The sequence below is a fragment of the Tubulanus polymorphus genome, chromosome 6 (genome assembly GCF_964204645.1).
Source record: "Tubulanus polymorphus chromosome 6, tnTubPoly1.2, whole genome shotgun sequence".
Lineage (NCBI taxonomy): Eukaryota > Metazoa > Nemertea > Palaeonemertea > Tubulaniformes > Tubulanidae > Tubulanus > Tubulanus polymorphus.
In genome coordinates this window covers 6,464,798-6,482,860 of record NC_134030.1, presented here as the reverse complement: position 1 = coordinate 6,482,860, position 18,063 = coordinate 6,464,798, and the positions used below count along the sequence as shown (strand labels likewise).

Here is an 18,063-nt window from a genome sequence, read left to right as displayed (position 1 = left end):
AAAATCATTTACCAGTATTTAATTCTTTAAAAGTTTGACAAGGCTATTCAGAATTTCGCACATATATTGATTGTTTGGTATAGATACTTTTTTCGATGTTCTCCCAGAATATCTCGACGTATTTGTCACGATCCGAGCGACTCTGTTCGTGGTAAAAGCCTGAAATTCAAGAATTTCTATTCAGAGTACAATAGAAATGAACATATTTTCATTGCTTAATTTTCGATATCATCAAGTGGTATCTTTTAAAGAGAAATACGATCAAATATTTTATTCTACTCTTATACTTTACCCAAAGCGTGTGTCATTTCGTGCACGATTGTTCCGACATACTGACATCCCTCTCCTATAGACACTTTTTGACCCTCGTACGATTTCCAAAAAACCATTCCAACAGATGAGTAACACCTGAAAAATCGGAAGAACTAAGACAAAAATTCATTTAAAGGTTGAAGCTAAGATTCAGAAACTAGATTTACCCGTCTCCACTGAAAAACTTAAGGAAATTTTTATCACTGCCTTGTCTTGGTCTGTATCGAATACATGTAGCTCGTTCAATGGCAGCCATCGCTTGTTTTATGACATCTCTTTTCTCTGCAAAAACAGTTTCCATATCATGCATGTAATCAGTACATCAATAAGCGTATCAATTTGTTTTGTCTTTGAAAAAAGTCATAGGAACTTACGACTGCTAATGGAATACTCAAAGGTATACGGTACTACTCGTGATTTCCACAGGCGTCGTCGGTCAGCATCTGATGATCGCCTCTCCAAGGTAGAGGGTTCTTCCTCCGTGACAATATCACCTTCTGATAATTTAGTATGATGGGGTTTATCTGTAATATTGAAAACATTTGATAATTATAGGGCATGGTCGTAATATAAGTGATAGCTCAGAAAATGTGTTTTAGGATCCAGATCTCCACAATTTCGAGTTGGAGTCATTTGAAATCGACCTACCAAGGCCATCAATTTGCGTAATTGTTATGAAAAAACTTACGTTCGTTCACTTCATTAATGATATCGTCTGCGTTATTTCGTTTAACTGGAGCAATGTCACCTTCGCTCATACCAGTGACACCAGATTCTGAATACAGAACGTACAAGCTAGTCTTGAATTTACCCCATTAGTACTAGGGACGACGCAACATCGTAGGAGCATATTCATCTCGAAGGGAATGAAACTATGGAATTATGGAAACATCGGTTCCTAACCAAGACACTTTATGGTACAGGCCAGGAGAGGTAAGAGACACTTCCTGCATAGGCGAGGAGTCAAATCGAGTTTGAATATGCTATGTAATCAGTAACCTACTGGCGTTGACTTTGTTAATCAAATCATCTGCGTTAGCTCGTCGCTGTGCGTGGATTGCGTTTATAGCCAGAATGTGATCGTGTTCATTCATATCGGGATCCGCATCGCGTTTCGCTACAGAGAAAACATTTGAAGTAGTTTACGGATTCCTATACGTTTTATGCCCAAAATTGGAATTACAAAACCGATTCATTTCTACCGAGGTATGTAATTATCGTAATTGCGCGTTTCAATGCGAAATGTCATAAATTGGAATAACACGAATTAACTTACCCATTTGTTTCTGAATTGCTTTATTGAATTCATCGTCAATGTCACCTGCGAATAGAAAAATTGGTTAGTTGAATTGTTGACGAAAAGTAGAAGAAGGAATTCACTCGCACTTACTCGTAGTTACAGCTTCGAATGGTTGAATTAGAAACTGTATAAAAATCACGAGGGCTAATGCTCGAATCGTCCACATCTGCAAATTGCAATAGAATTGAAATATACGTACGTTTTTGAGTAGATAATTATAATTAAAAACTGCTTTTTATATTTGTGCCTTTTCTATTCACTATTTCCTACTCCTAGGCCTACTGCTGCATTTTGGCTCGGGTATTTGATACTTCTTCCATTCATTGAAACATGCAGACAAAATTATTTACAATTACTAACCTCGTCTGTAGCTAAACCTTGTGGTTATGTTGAAAAAATCACATCCACTGGATAACACCGATCATCTTACGACCCCTTATATACAATCGCCTGGTAAATTTCAATAGGGCAGATGGACTAACACATTGGTAACGCTTTGTAGTGATGATAATTAGAAACAACTATTCATTGCTATTTTTGACCACCGATCCGAAAACCTCAAATTCATCCAATGTCAACAAATGTATTCAAAATACTCGAATGCAAAATTTTAATTCGTTCTAATGAAATATCCTGAATAATAAAGAGTTTGCTAAAGCATTGTTTTTCATTAAGGGAAGTTCAGTTCGGTACATAATTCATCGCCGTTATTTTCACGCTACGTGTATCATAATAATTTTCATCGTCAAACAAGAACATGCAGGTGGGTCTCACAAACAAAAGTGAAAAGCAGATGAAATCGCTGTAAAATAATGTACGTATATACATGTTTCACAGAGAGCTAATGAAAAATCTATTTTCATACTGCTGTGTTTTGTGTGAATTCATTCAGTGGGGATAATTCGTATTTATTGAAAAATATGATATTCAAACGATGCGTCAACAGTTTACAGTCGATAAGACAATCTTACGCTCGACGTCAGCATGACACAGTAAGTTGTTAGATTTTCTTCAAGGTGAAATATGGATCTTTAAAACTGCAGCAACCTTGAGACGCTCTTCACGGTTATATTCAAGGAAGGCGACCATCCAATCTCGGGGAATGCAAAGAATTAAAAATCCTTTTCGTAAATGGAAATATTGTACAAGGAATCAATGTTACAATCACAAGGACGGTATTTGCACAATTCATGATTCACAAAAATAATGACATGCAACAAATTCTCTTATTGAATCTCTAGACAGGATGCCTTCATTCAATTTCAGTATGATAAGTTAATCAAGTACTCTTAAACCGTACTCAGAATTTAGATTCAATTAGTGATAGTCTATTCGATAAATCTATTTTGGCTCCATCATTGCAGCTTCCGTATTGAGGAACATCACCATCAGCTAATAATATCCATTAACATTTCGGGGCATCGCCTATGGATCAAGTTTTCAAGCTCACACCCTTCCATTTTACTGAAAAGATAACTTGATAAATTACATAGCCATAGTCAGTAACCTCTGTCTGTGGTTTAATTTCACGAATGGATATTATCACGTACAAGCCCATTCGATTATGAAAACTTACCACCAACGATAGGTAACTAACTAACATAGCCATACGATTTTACGCTGACCTTTTCGATCGCACCTTCTCGCCACAGCTGTATGGCATGATTTTGCAGGTGATCTAAAACAATGCTAAGAAAATGATATTTTGCGGAAAACTCAGTAGGAGCCCTTAGCCAGATTAGTAATCATTCAAGTAACCACGGTAATTCCTGGGAGCTGACCACAAAGGTATTTCTCGATTGATATCATTTGCGCCACCTTTTAAGCAGTTGTTCTTTGACAAAGTTGCGAACCTCGTCCCCGGCTAAGAGGTAAACGTAGAAGTTTATGGCACTGTTCATTGCATAAGCGGCACCAGCTACTGCTAATAGGATAATCGTATATTTCTGATTGATCACAACATACGTTGAGACCAATAAAATAGATGCAGTTGGGCATGTAAAAACTAAAAATAGTATAGAGACTGTCATTACCATAACGGTTGCTTTGCGGGTTGAGGCTGTTTTACTTCCACTGTCACCAAATTGGTTGCTTCGGCGTAAAATCAAAGCCAAAAGAAAGTTTAACACTATCATGGATACGGTTGGTACATATACATTCAAGATCGTTGCGGACTTGAAATGCAAATCTCCTCCGTATCGCGTCATAACGCACGTATCCATTTTGATGTTGTATCTCATTTCTTTGAATAAATACCAGAAATAGCAGTAGTAATATACGACGAGAATGACGATGATCTTTCGCGAAAAAGATGGCGTCGCGATAGTCCGTGCCGCGAACGGCCAAACGACAATAGCAAATCGTTCGGCGGTAATGATGACCACTAACCAAGAGCTGATAGCATCGTTAGCCAGGCCCACATATTCATGAAATCCACAGACTATATCAGATGAATAGGTGATAGCGATATTGGGATAGGTAACGTAGTTGATAAAAGGCATCGTGTAAGCTAACAAGGTAAGCATGTCAAACACGGCGAGTGCAGCGAGGTATTGCGAATACGAAAACACACGGAATTTACGACTAACCATCACTAGAAAACTGCAAATATTTCCGAAAATTCCGGCCACCGCTATTATAGGCAACGCAACCAATTGGAAATATCTCATAGTCTCGGAGATAGCTTTAGGCGTGTCTAAGACTATGGTTGTGAAAAATGGGAGTCGATACTGTGCCGAGTCGTTCATGGTTAGTTAACTATTTACAAGGCATTTGTATGAAATTTAATGCATTTTAACTAAGCCTGTGGTTGTATTTAAACTGGCAGAAATAACGTTCGATCAATTTTGATACGGTCCACTACTCACACATCGCCCAGAAAAAAATTTGAATTGACGATTTTAATCCACTGTACAGGAGTTACTGTATTTTTGGTCTCTTTTTGACCGTTGTTGGAGATATTTTTCGAAATTCTGCTATCAATCAACCATTATCCCCGACTAGAAATATAGAATCCCCGGGAATTTGTGTGAATGCATTAACCTGTCCGACCTGTAAACTGAATCAAAATTCCGGAAATCAAAGACACAAAACTTGATATCTTCATTCACCCAGCGATTCTTTGGGGAAACTCAGATTAGATTAGATTAGATTAGATTTAAATTTATTGCTCCAGAAAATTGTACATTTTTTGCGAGCACAGGATACATACAAAATAAACAGTTTGCAGTTATACAATAACAGTTGCTAGTCATACAATAACTAGTTATATTTACAATTGAAAAGTTATTTTGAAAAGTTCGTGTATACCAGGAACAGCGATGAGGTGAGGCTAGATGAGGCTATGTGCCTTTTTAATAAAAACTGCAAGATTCCTTAGGACGTTTGGGTTTTCTGACGTAAAAAGGTTCATAAATTTTCTTATATTAGGAAACGTTACTATTTGTTGCGGTATGTACCGACTTCTTAAACTTTCGAAAAAAGTACACTCCATTATAAAATGGTATTCGTCGCCGATTTGCCCTAGGTTACATTTGGTACAAAGTCGTTCATTTCGGGGGATATTTTCATATCTTCTTGTTTCAATCGGTAGATTATGATTAGAGCAACGAAACCGTATTACATTTGTCCTGAGGTCAAACTGGGTTAGCTTTGAAAATCTTTCGGGTATATTTACTTTTTTTGTCGTAAAATGCATCAAAACTTCTGAAATTCACAGGTGTAAAAATTGAAATCTTAAATCTATTCATTTATCTCAAATCATCCATCGCACTCTTTACAGTTTAATTCGAGGAAGCCGACCATCTCATCTCAGGAAATGCAAAGATTGAATTGAAAATCTTTTTCGTAAATGGAAATGATATACAAAGAATCAATGTTACAATCACAAGGATGGTATTTGTACAATTCATGATTCACAAAAATAATTACACGCAACAAATTCTCTTGTGGTATCCCTAGACAGGATGCTTTCATTCAATTTCAATGTGATTAGTTAATCAAGTTCTTAAAAACCGTACTCAGAATTTAGATTCAATATACGGTAGTTTATTCGATAGATCTATTTTGGCTCCATTTTTATCACGATTGCCGCTTCCATATATATTTCCATATTGAGGAACATCTCCATCAGGTAATAGTATCCACTAACATTTCGGGGTATCGCCTATGGATTAAGTTGACGAGCTCGCATCCTTCTCTGAAAATAACCCGATAGATTACAGAAACTCACGTCATTAGTTTTAAGGACAAACCATACGATCTTACGCTTACCTTTTCAATCGCGCCTTCTCACCACCGGTAACGACGGTACAGCTGTATGACACCATCTTGTAGTTGATCTAAAACAATCCCAAGATACTGAAGTTTTGCGGAAAGCTAAGTAGGAGTCCTTGGCCAATAGTAATTATTTAAGCTACCATGGTAATTAATTTCAGGGACCTGGCCACAAAGGTATTTCTGGATTAATATCATTTTCGCCACCGTTTAAGCAGTTGCTCTTTGACAAAGTTGCGAACTTCGTCCCCGGCTAAAAGGTAAACGTAAAAGTTTATTGAACTGTTCATTGCATAAGTAGCACCGGTCACCGCTAAAAGGATTATCATATGTTTCTGATTAATCACAACATACGTTGAGACCAATAAAATAGATGCAGTTGGGCATGTAAAAATTAGAAATAGTATGGAGACTGTCATTACCATAACGGTTGCTTTGCGGGTTGAGGCTGTTTTACTTCCCCCATCACCGAATTTATTACTTTGGCGTAAAATCAAAGCCAAAAGAAAGTTTAACACTATCATGGATACGGTTGGTACATATACAACCAAGATCGTAGCTGACTTATAATGCAAATCTCCTCCGTACCGCGTCATAACGCACATATCCATTTTGACGTTGTATTTCATTACTTTGAATAAATACCAGAAATAACAGTAAAAAAATATGATGAAAAAGACGACGACCTTTCGCGAAAATGATGGCGTCGCGATAGTTCGCGCAGCGAACGGCCAAACGACTATAGCAAAACGTTCGGCGGTGATGATGATCACTAACCAAGAGCTGATAGCATCGTTAACCAGTCCTAGATATTCATGCAATCCACAGGCTATATCAGATGAATACGTGATAACCATGTTCGGATAGGTAACGTAGTTGATAAAAGGCAGCGTGTAAGATACCAAGGTAAGCATGTCAAACACGGCGAGTGCAGCGAGGTATTGAGAATAGGAAAACACACGGAACTTACGACTAACCATCACTAGAAAAGTACAGATATTTCCGAAAACTCCAGCCACTGCTATGCAAGGTAACGCAGCCAATTGGAAATATCTCATAATCGGTGAGAGAGTTTTGGGTGTGTCTAAGAATATGGTTGTATAAAATGGAAGTCGATACTGGGCCGAGTCGTTCATGGTTTGTTAACCAATATTTCTAAGACAGTGGTTTGAAATCTAATGCATTTCTGTTAGACCGTCCAGTGGTTGTATTCAACCTGGCAAAAATAACATTCGATCAATTTTGATACGCTTCGATACTCACACGTCGTTCATGAAAAAAATTGAATGAAGAATTTTAAACCACTGTACAGGAGTTACTTTCTTTTTGGTCTCTTCTTGACAGTTGTTGGAGATTTGTATTCGGAAAACTGCTATTAATCAACCACCATCCCCGATTAGAGATATAGAATCCCCCGGAAATTTTGTGAATGCATAAACTGAATCAAAACTTCTTAAAATCAAAAGGCACAAAACTTGATATCTCAAATCACCCAGAGATTCTTTGTGGGTTTGCTTGGAATAGCTTTCGGGTAAATATTTTCTTTTTTTCCCGTTAAATACATCAAAACATCTGAAATTCACAGGTGTAAGAATTGAAATCTTGAATCCATTCATTTATCTCAAATCACCCGCAGAGATTTTGGGGAATCCTAAATGGATTATTAGGTTGAAAGAGGCCTTGGTAAAATTTCCTTTTTTCGTGACGTCATTACTCTCATTAATTTTGCTCCCGATGATACACGTGGTATCGGTCTAGAGGTTGTCAACTATTGATACAGTTACCAGCTGCCATTTATCGTCCTAAAAGTACCATCCTGAAAGATTACAGACATTTACATTCTTTTTACTACAGTTTGTATAAGGAAATACATTTGTGAAATGTATCTAGTGAAATATCGTTAAAAAGATCATCGAATTGAACAACTCAAAGATTAAATTTTCATCAGACCACCTTTCACTAAATAAGATTCAAGATGGAAATATTACGGAAGCGATAAGTACGGAAGCGATAAAGGGCATCGAGATGTCGCGTTCCAACTCGACAAGTCGCCATATTTATGTCGACATACCGCGATATATCGCGTCAAGTCGACATGAATATGTCGATATATCGTGACGTTTTGACGACATATTTCGTTTTCTCGACCACTTTCCTCGCGACAAGTCGACATATTCATGACGACTTACAACTCAGTCGTCATATTACTGGTGTCCTCATCTTACATTTAGACATGTCTTCAAATGACGGCTTGTCCCGTGGAAAATGAGCAAAAAAGCGAAATTTGTCGCGAAAACGTCACGATATGTCGACATATTCAAGTCGACATGACGCGATATATCGCGATATATCGACATAAATATGGCGACTTGTCGAGTTTGAACGCGACAACTCGAGGCCCTTTATCGCTTCCGTAGAATATGTATATCTCCATCTAATTGTGCCATGACGCACGAATCCATTTGAACGTTATATTTCATTACTACAAACAAATACGCGTAATAACAGTAGAAAAATGCGGTGAAAAAGACGATGACTTTTCGTGAAAATGATGGCGTCGCGATAGTCCGTGCCGCGAATGGCCAAACGACAATAGCAAATCGTTCGGCGGTGATGATGATCACTAACCAAGAGCTGATAGCATCGTTAACCAGTCCATAATATTTGTGGAGGGCGCAGGCTATATCAGACGAATAGGTGATAGCCATTTTAGGATAGGTAACGTAGTTGATAAATGGCATTGTATAAGATACCAAGGTAAGCATGTCAAACACGGCGAGTGCAGCGAGGTATTGAGAATAGGAAAACACACGAAATTTACGACTAACCATCACTAGAAAACTACAGATATTTCCGAAAACTCCGGCCACTGCTATGATAGGTAATGCGGCCAATTGGAAATATCTCATCATCTCAGAGATAGTTCTGGACGTGTCCAAGAAAATAGTTGTATAAAATGGAAGTCGATACTGGGCCGAGTCGTTCATGGTTTGTTAACCAATATTTCTGAGACGGTTAGGAATCTAATGTTATTCCTAATAGATAAATGACCGTATTTTTTTACTGACCGTATTTCTGATTTTCGATACAATTCGTGCAGCAATTGTTTTAATCGATATGCACATTTTCACAACTGAACCTTAACCGTATTATCGGTACATGTGCATTTTTTTCTTAAACTTGGTTTTGTTACACAATTTGATATAATGCTACGATCTAAAAGGATAAAAATGCACACGTTGCATTTTACATAACATATATAGATGAAAGAATTATTTTTTTGTTATATAGTACAAAACGTCAGATCTGTACTGTTTATGTTAACTAGAGCTGTGTGTAAAACATGAGAGATATATTTGGAAATTTAACGGGCGGATATAGTCACGAAAAATGATGTGCTTTTGGGGATTATGCATCTGAAGCCATATTCATAAAAGCTTACTAACTCAGTTGGTTACTATCTCTGTAGTTAAAGTATATGTAGTAAGGAACTTAGATTTTGTGAATACGGCGAATCGTACCCATCATCCCTGAAATCAGTCCATTACACAATACGGCCACTTTCTATTTGAAAAGATCTCCAGCGGTTTTGTTGTATTAGTCTTGTATCGGTGTCCAGCTCACAAAGCAACACTGATACATGCAAAAATCCTGGAAATATCAAAAACTTACATTAATACACAGAAACCACGCGAGTATCTAACATATCCGAGATACATTGCCGATTTTACCAATAACAACATACAGAACAAATATAGAACGCAAGATGGAAGCTTCTTACCTTTTACATAGAACTTATATAATTGAAAAACAGCAGCCATGTTGGACTAGTGTTGGTAACTTCCCAAAAATCTCCGGTAACGTTCTTCATTGTACCATTGCAGTGTAGATACGAAATACTGTCGTATATATAACTGAATATTATTTTGAGAATGGTTTAGTTGTCCGCGGTGAAAATATTTGATCGGTGTGATAGCATTATAAGTCAAAGCGACTGTCACGGGAACGTTTTTTTAGAAATGCTATTTGAACCATTGCATTAGTTTTTCTTTGACGAAATTACGCACCTCGTCCCCGGCTAGTAAGTACACGTAGAAGTTAATGGCACTGTTCATCGCATACGCGGCACCGGTTACCGCCGATAAGATATTAAGTATACTTCGCTTTATCGGTACGTACGTTGAAACTAACAAAACCGATGCCGTTGGGTAGGTGAATATCAAAAACAATATGGAGACCGTCATTACCATAACGGTAGCTTTGCGAGTGGAGGCCGCTTTGCTGCCACCATCGCCGAATTTGTTGCTTCGACGCAGAATCAAAGCAAGAAGTATGTTTAACGCTATCACCAATACAGTAGGCAAATATACGACCGTCACCGTAGCCGACTGGAAATGCATATCTCCACCGAATTGCGTCATAACGCACGCGTCCATTTCAACGTTGTATGCGATTACTTTGAACAGATAACAGAAATAACAGGCAAAAAATACGGTGAAAATAACGATAACTTTCCGCGAAAAAGATGGTGTCGCGATGGTCCGGGCAGCGAACGGCCAAACGACAATAGCAAATCGTTCGGCTGTGATGATGATCACCATCCAGGAACTGGCTGCATCGTTAACCATCGCGATATATTCGTGGAGGGCGCATGCTATATCAGAAGAATACGTCACAGCCATGTCAGGATAGGTAACGTAGTTAACGAAAGGGATCGCGTGAAAGAACAAGGTAAGCATGTCGAACACGGCGAGTGCAGCGAGGTATTGAGAATAAGAAAACACACGGAATCTACGACTAACCATCACTAAAAAACTACAAATATTTCCAAATATCCCAGCCACTGCGATGATAGGCAATGCAACCATTTGGAAATATCTCATTGTTGTGGAGATAGTTTTGGGTGTGTCCAAGAAAATGGTTGCATAGAAAGGAAATCGATATACTGCCGATTCGTTCATGGTTTTCTAACCAATGATGTTTCTAAGACAGTTCCCAATGTTATTGCACCCATCGATGTACTCAAACTGCTGAAACTTTCGTGTATTTTCAATTTTCTCCAAATTTGATTCAAATCCTGCTCACGCATCACTCGTCACACTCCCATATATTCCATTAGACGGGGAGAAATAAATTGTAAATCAATATTTATCGTGATTGATCTTTATTATACTTGATGAAAATGTATTCATTTGGTTACGGAAACTGGAGTGAGTATTCAAAAAATATCGTACCAGTTTAATACACCCAGTCCTGATCTTAGAAATGATTTTCCGATTTATTTTGAAGATCCTTGATATTAGAAATTAGAAATCAGGAGAATAAGATAACTTTCTTCGAACTGTCACAAATTGATAAGAATTTGATACCCATGATTATGTAAAGAAAAACATAGGGTGAATCTTATACATATAATGAAATATCGACGGGTTTAATTTGAATTCATTCAAGCAGAACATAGACAAAATGAAGCCACGATTCAAAGAATAGTATTACGTTTCAGTTGATAGTTACAAAGGCGTATGATTTTCTACATTTATTGATTCAAGACCGATATAAATTGCGCAAGACTGACAAGCTTAATGTGCGAAACATCTTTTGTTGGTAAGAGATGTTCGTGTGAAAGATTCTTCTTATTTTGGTTATCAGTTACCGTAAATCAACAATATTGAGATTTTGATATTAAGAAAACTACAAAATAAATCTTGTCGGTAAAAATTCGAAAGGCTTCTTAACACTTTTGGCGAATGAATTTACACGACACCGGGGTATAAGCAATGAGCTTGTGAATATTTTAGTCCTATGAAAAACGAAATATCAGCGATTATACGTAGCGTATCTTTCCATCATACACGAATACGACGACAGATCGATGGAATTTATTGAAACTAAAAATCATCAAAACCAAACAATGAAACCGAATTATACAGATGGTAAAACCGTATTATGCTTGAATTGATGATAATAAAGCCATTCGAAAAATACGTCGATCAATGATCGCAATTATGTGCAGACGATAGATACAGAAGAATCGACTAACTAAATCACCTGTGTTACTTGTCACCAATATTAACCGATGAAACCACTCAGGGTCAAGGAATGTCTGATCGGGGCGTGTCAGTAGTATGAAACGATATTTTACGAATAATCATTTTGTCTCGCAGAAAAATGAAACGTTTCTACGAAATTATCTCACAATATTCTTGTGATTGTCCATCTCTTAATGTAGTATGTTCAACCTGTTGCTTCATGAATCATTCGACTATCTAATTGAAATAAACTATACTTAACACAGAACGACGCGTATGATTTGAAACTTTTAGATTTAAGCCGAGACCAGTTTATCATTTGCACCATTTCATGATTCGTTCTTTGACGAAATTACGCACCTCGTCCCCGGCTAGTAAGTACACGTAGAAGTTAATGGCACTGTTCATCGCATACGCGGCACCGGTCACCGCCGACAAGATGATTATGATATCTTGATCAATCGGGACGTACGTCGAAATCATCAGAAAAGATGCCGTGGGATACGTGAAAATTACGAACAATATTGAAACTGTCATTACCATAACCGTCGCTTTGCGAGTTGAGGCTGCTTTGCTTCCGCTGTCACCGAATTTGTTGCTTCGGCGTAAAATCAAAGCTAGAAAAAAGTTGAACGCTAAAATAGATACGGTAGGTAGATATACAACCAAGATCGTAGCGGACTGAAAATGTAGATCTCCTCCGTATCGTGTCATAACGCACGTATCCATTTGAACGTTGTATTTCATAACTTTGAATAAATACGCGTAATAACAATAGAAAACAACGGTGAAAAATACGATGACCTTTCGCGAAAAAGATGGCGTCGCAATAGTCCGGGCAGCGAACGGCCAAACGACTATAGCAAAACGTTCAGCGGTGATGATGATCACCATCCAAGAGCTGACAGCATCGTTAACCATCGCGATGTACTCATGAATGGCGCATGCCAAATCAGAAGAATACGTGATAACCATGTTGGGATAGGTAACGTAGTTGATAAAAGGCATCGTGTAAGCTAACAAGGTAAGCATGTCAAACACGGCGAGTGCAGCGAGGTATTGAGAATAAGAAAACACACGGAATCTACGACTAACCATCACTAGGAAACTGCAAATATTTCCGAAAATTCCGGCTACCGCTATTATAGGCAACGCAATCAATTGGAAATATCTCATAGTCTCGGATATAGCTTTAGGCGTGTCTAAGACTATGGTTGTGTAAAAAGGAAGTCGATACTGTGCCGAATCATTCATGGTTTGTTATCTGATATTTCTAAAAAGCGGTTAGAAGTTTAATAAACATAACTGAATAGGATTTGATCAGATTCACGAACCAATCGCATCCGTGGATTTAATCCGACTTCTGAAACTTTATTGTATTCCTAATTTTCTCCGATTTTAGTCCACGTCACTGCGCATGCATCATTTAATTGAATTGGTGTTTTGATATTTATAAAAAGAGAAAGAGAAAAAATATTCTATTTTCTTAAAACATTAATAAAATTTTCATTCATTTCTTCTTCAACTTCATCATTTTACTGTTCTTGCAACACAATCTTTTACAAAAAAATTTTACGATGAAGATCAAGCAGATGACGATAAAAGCAACTACAAACAAAACATCGAGAAGAATGACCTGAAAGATGTTTAGGTCACTGGGTGGAAATTTCAAATGTTTTGTACCGTACGTCATCATTAGTTCCATAGTATGAACTATTTCATCGACAGGAGAAACCATTCGCGATTTACGAATTGCTGATGCTTTTTCTATATTTCTATGATAGATTGGATTATCGATAACTTCTTTTATCGTATTATAAATTTTGTCGACGTCATCAGTCCTTACGTCGATCGTCAATCCGAATCCTTTGTTTTTCAGTCTCTTACAATTGAATGGTTGGTCACCGATAGCCGGATTACCAATCATCGGTACACCATGATACAAGGCTTCGTACATGCCGTTATTACCGCAATGTAGGAGCACGGCCCGGCAATTTACGTGACCTAAAAGGTCGTTCTGAGGAACCCACGATAACGGCATCACGTTGTCCGGCAAATTGTCGATACCTTCGTAACCAGATCTTACTTTCCAGATCACTTTTCGGTTGAGTTTACCGAAAACCTTCACCATTTTTTCGTTGATCGATTTTCCAAGATTCGACAATTTCGAGCCAAATGCAACCAGTAAGAATCCAGCACTAGCAGATTCAACGAATTTATTCAATTTTTCTGGTAACGGCGCTGGTGGCTGTGCGGTAAGTCCACCGACCCAGCGAACATTCGGGGCGCTAACTCGGGCAGCATCTAACAATTCCTCGGCTTCTATAAACCAAACGTCTGTAAGTTTCGTCGCCAGATGTGGGAGTTCTAGATTCCGAATGTGAAGATAAGGTTGGAAGCTAATGCCGACGTAGACAGCAACATTGATAAAACGATTCACAATACCCCAGTCGTTTGTTCCACCGAATATAAACGACTGTGATATAGACGGCAATCTAGCGAATGCCGGAGACCACGGCCAAGACGGAAGTGACGTCAATGCAGCTACCGGCTTACCTATTTGCTCGGCTACTTTATACAAACATAACGATGGAAAGAACGGATCGATGAGCACCAGATCGAATTTTAACTTCGACAAATCTGATAATAAATCGATATTGCCAACCACGTCGTTACACTGCCTACCACCAACATCAAGTAACAACTCATTTTCTCCCATTTTAAAGTCAAGATAAGCCTGTGTTGACTTATTTTTCATGTATTCGTCGTTGAAAGGGTCTACGTTCGTCGAATGATACTTTACAAATTTCACGCCAGATTTCTTAAGCGAGTCTGGAATCAGGACGGCTGTACTTGGCATTATCATAAATGGCTGGTGACCTCGTCGAGTTAATGCAGCAGCAATAGGCTTCATTTCCATTAAGTGACTTGGCCATATTGAAGGTAGAAGTAACACTCTACCCGCTGATACAACTTCTAAACTGGCGACCAAGAGAGTGATTGAAATTGCAAATATCATTTCTAAAAAATATTACAAACGTTGCATATTAAGAATTTTGTGGGAGAAAAATTAATAAGCAGAGATAATGATCATGATTAAATACAATCTCTAGCTATACAAATCTAAAGAGCGATAACTTCTGAATTAACTGAGTTGATTCATGTATTTAGATTTTTTTTGGCGTTAGAATACTGAATTATCAACGACGAATTTGATCGTTGGTTATATTAACCTCTTAAAAAGAATTTTATAGATTTAGCCTACCTCTGGCCTGAGCTCAGCAAAATATGTCGACATGTATGTATATATGTATCGTAGCAAATAGACTGATATCTCGTCTACATACAGTATATAATGGGTCGCGATAGTAATGAGATTTTACTTGTCCGACTGAAGATAATCATAGTTCGCTGTGCGACGATTGTGTGATAACCTGCAATGAATGGGCTAAAAATATTCTTCTGAGTTGTATTTTGTTCATGCATACAAAGCAAAGGGAAAATATTCATAATTCGTCAAGCTATATTCAATCGCAAGACAAAATGTACAGTATTTTCGTAACCTGCTTCATTGTGGTTAGATGTTTACTTCTGGAAAATCTTGGCCTGGATGCAATAAAGAAGCCTACATCTATGCATTCATCTGGTTCCTGTAGCGGTTTTGTTGAGCATTTTCATGTAGTCTAATTAACGAGGTGTAACAATAAACGACTCTTATCGATGGCTTCAAGAACGGCATACATAAAGAATAATTTTATTTTGCTATGTGCGAAGATTATAAAAATCCGAGGCACCAAACAATCGCAAAACATATAAAATTCATCTGGCATTATATTGATTCAGTCGACATCAGCACTGCAATTTACATTGTAAATTGTATGACGAATATTTTTCTGTATTACTGAAGTGGTAGTCAGAACATCTGCTGTCTGATCAAGCAAAAATATAGAGCAGTAAGCACTACGCTTCGTCCGTATATGCATGCATCACGTACATACACATCCATTGCACTAGTAAAATTTAATTTGATGTGAAAGCGTTATTGTTCTGGGATAATCGTATCAGGTTGCAAAGTTCAGTACATCACGTAGCAGCTGGATGCAACAAGAGTTGTAGAACGCCTGGATACCCATCGCTTGATACTTTAGTAATAACTGTCGGAAATAACACGAACGTGTTTGGCTGGTGTTTTGCGATGCCATCGCTCAGACGGACTACTGAAATTCAACGATCCGATATCTATCACAGTATATATTTCAAGTTCTGGAAGGTAATAGTCGCAATGGCTCAACTCCAGCTTTCCCTTACAACTGACGATCGTTTGCAATCGGACGAAAATAAGAAGACAAAGGATTTGTAGCACCAGTGTGAAAATTTTACTAATTCTGCGGAAATCAAATGATATAAGAACATGGCAGCAAAGTTGGGATTTTTTGCCCGTCTTTTGAGCAAATCTGTTAAAGGTAAAGTCTACCGCCCTTTTGCGGAAACACAGACCGATGAAATTGAAGGTATAGATTGGGATGACGTAATAAGGTTTATCGATGAGCTTGAAACTCAAAGGGTATTGGAAGGAAAAGGTGATTCGGTGAATAAGTCGAATTCAAAGGCTGCAAAACCTGTGAATGTGTCTAAAAAGGACAACAAATCGTCCGCAGTTAATAAAAAGAAAGCAAGTCCGAAATTAGTGAAAGCGATTTCAGCTGATGGGAAAAAGAAAAGTGACAAAGATGACGACAGTAAAGTAGACAAACCATCGGCCGATGTTGACGTAGTGAAAAAGGGGCTTGCTATCAATGCTGATGGGGATAACGTAGTTGAGGAGGGTGAGAAGGCTCCGGCAGCAGTGTCAATGGGGCGTCGATCTAGCTGGGCTGCATTCAAAGCAGCATTTAAGGTTTCGACAGATGAAACTAAAAAAGAAGATGATATCAATAAAAGTCAAGACGTTGTTGACGATGAGAAGAATAACAAAGATACAGAAAATGAACTAGAAGTCAAGGCTACAGATGAAAAAACAGCGACAGATAATGCCCCAGTTGCTCCCCCTCGTAAAGCTCGTAAGTGGTCACTGTTGAGGGAGGTTGTTCTTACGAACCAAATTCAGGAAAATGGTCTCAAACCCGCTGCAAAGATTGTCGAAGAAACGAATCAACCTTCTAAGCAGGCTAATGGGACTTTAAAATCTTCTGACACTAGTGATTCAAAAGTTGAATTTAGCTGTCAAACAGATATCACTATGAGTTACCTGAATGAATACGAGGAGCATATTGCTAAAAAGATGAGTCCGTCTGAAGGGAACCATATGGAACAGAATTCGGAAAACATAAATGAAAGTGAAACATCTGCCAACGATGAAAAGTCTTCCGCGAGTAAAGCCCCTGATGAGGTCATCAAAGACAAGTTGGAATCCGTTGATAATCTCCGACCAAAGTCTAAACCGAAGAAAGATCATCTGGGAGATGATAAAAAGCACACAGAACTGGAAAATCACGTGAAGAAATCTGCACCAGGTGAGATTTCGAAAAAAGTAACGAGCCTATCAAAGCAACGTTCGGCCGAGGAGCGACCAGTTTATACTAAACCGAAAAGACCGGATAGAAATGCAAGTGTTGGTAGCATTTTAGATGATACTAAGACGTCACGACAGACAAGAATGAATGGTGCTACAAAACCGACTATTGATAGGTCAAAGGGTAAAGCTGGTGTAACAAGTGCGGTGACTACAACACCACCAGCTAAGCCTGAAAGGAAAGAAAGTCTCGCGAAGAAAGGAGAACCGATTTCCAGAAAGACTAACCAGAAGTCAGTCACTGCCGAAGAAGCACCTAAAGGTAATGCTACAACAAAGGGCCGGAATCTTAAGAAACAAGTATCCGATCCAATTAAACTATCAACACCAGTTAGTACTAAATTAGCAAGTACAAGAACGGGAAGCCAGTCTGTCGAAAAAAGCAAGCCCGAAACGAATTCCAAAAGCTCTTCCTCGTTAAAGCCGACATCGGAATCGAATATGTCAAAATCCACCGGTGCAAAAACTAAAAAAGCAACAGAAAAATCTAAGGTAAAGACAGAAACTATCAGTAAAATATCCAAACAAAGTAAACCCAAACCGTCAAATAACAAAGATGCTACAAAAGAGGAAAA

At 38.1% G+C, this 18,063-nt stretch overlaps 4 protein-coding genes across 4 annotated transcripts; all 4 read right to left on the bottom strand.

The window, feature by feature from the left end:
- Window positions 1-43: 43 nt before the first annotated feature.
- On the bottom strand, window positions 44-1,989 carry LOC141907283 (zinc metalloproteinase nas-4-like). Its single transcript, XM_074796886.1, has 9 exons — window positions 1,973-1,989; window positions 1,703-1,778; window positions 1,589-1,633; window positions 1,316-1,429; window positions 1,001-1,087; window positions 687-836; window positions 480-594; window positions 293-408; window positions 44-159 (listed from the first exon to the last, which is right to left on the bottom strand). The coding sequence occupies exons 2-9, from the start codon at window positions 1,776-1,778 to the stop codon at window positions 44-46; spliced, it is 819 nt and encodes a 272-aa protein (XP_074652987.1). The 5' UTR covers window positions 1,973-1,989.
- Window positions 1,990-9,909: 7,920 nt separating this feature from the next.
- On the bottom strand, window positions 9,910-10,569 carry LOC141907282 (putative G-protein coupled receptor 139). Its single transcript, XM_074796885.1, has one exon. It carries the CDS (start codon window positions 10,567-10,569, stop codon window positions 9,910-9,912), a length of 660 nt encoding a protein of 219 aa, XP_074652986.1.
- A 1,662-nt stretch (window positions 10,570-12,231) lies between these two features.
- On the bottom strand, window positions 12,232-12,891 carry LOC141907280 (uncharacterized). The gene has a single exon (XM_074796882.1). The coding sequence runs from the start codon at window positions 12,889-12,891 to the stop codon at window positions 12,232-12,234; it is 660 nt and encodes a 219-aa protein (XP_074652983.1).
- A 535-nt stretch (window positions 12,892-13,426) lies between these two features.
- LOC141907279 (UDP-glucuronosyltransferase 2A3-like) lies at window positions 13,427-14,501 on the bottom strand. Its single transcript, XM_074796881.1, has 2 exons — window positions 14,496-14,501; window positions 13,427-14,392 (listed from the first exon to the last, which is right to left on the bottom strand). Exons 1-2 carry the CDS (start codon window positions 14,499-14,501, stop codon window positions 13,427-13,429), a joined length of 972 nt encoding a protein of 323 aa, XP_074652982.1.
- Between the last annotated feature and the right edge of the window lie 3,562 nt (window positions 14,502-18,063).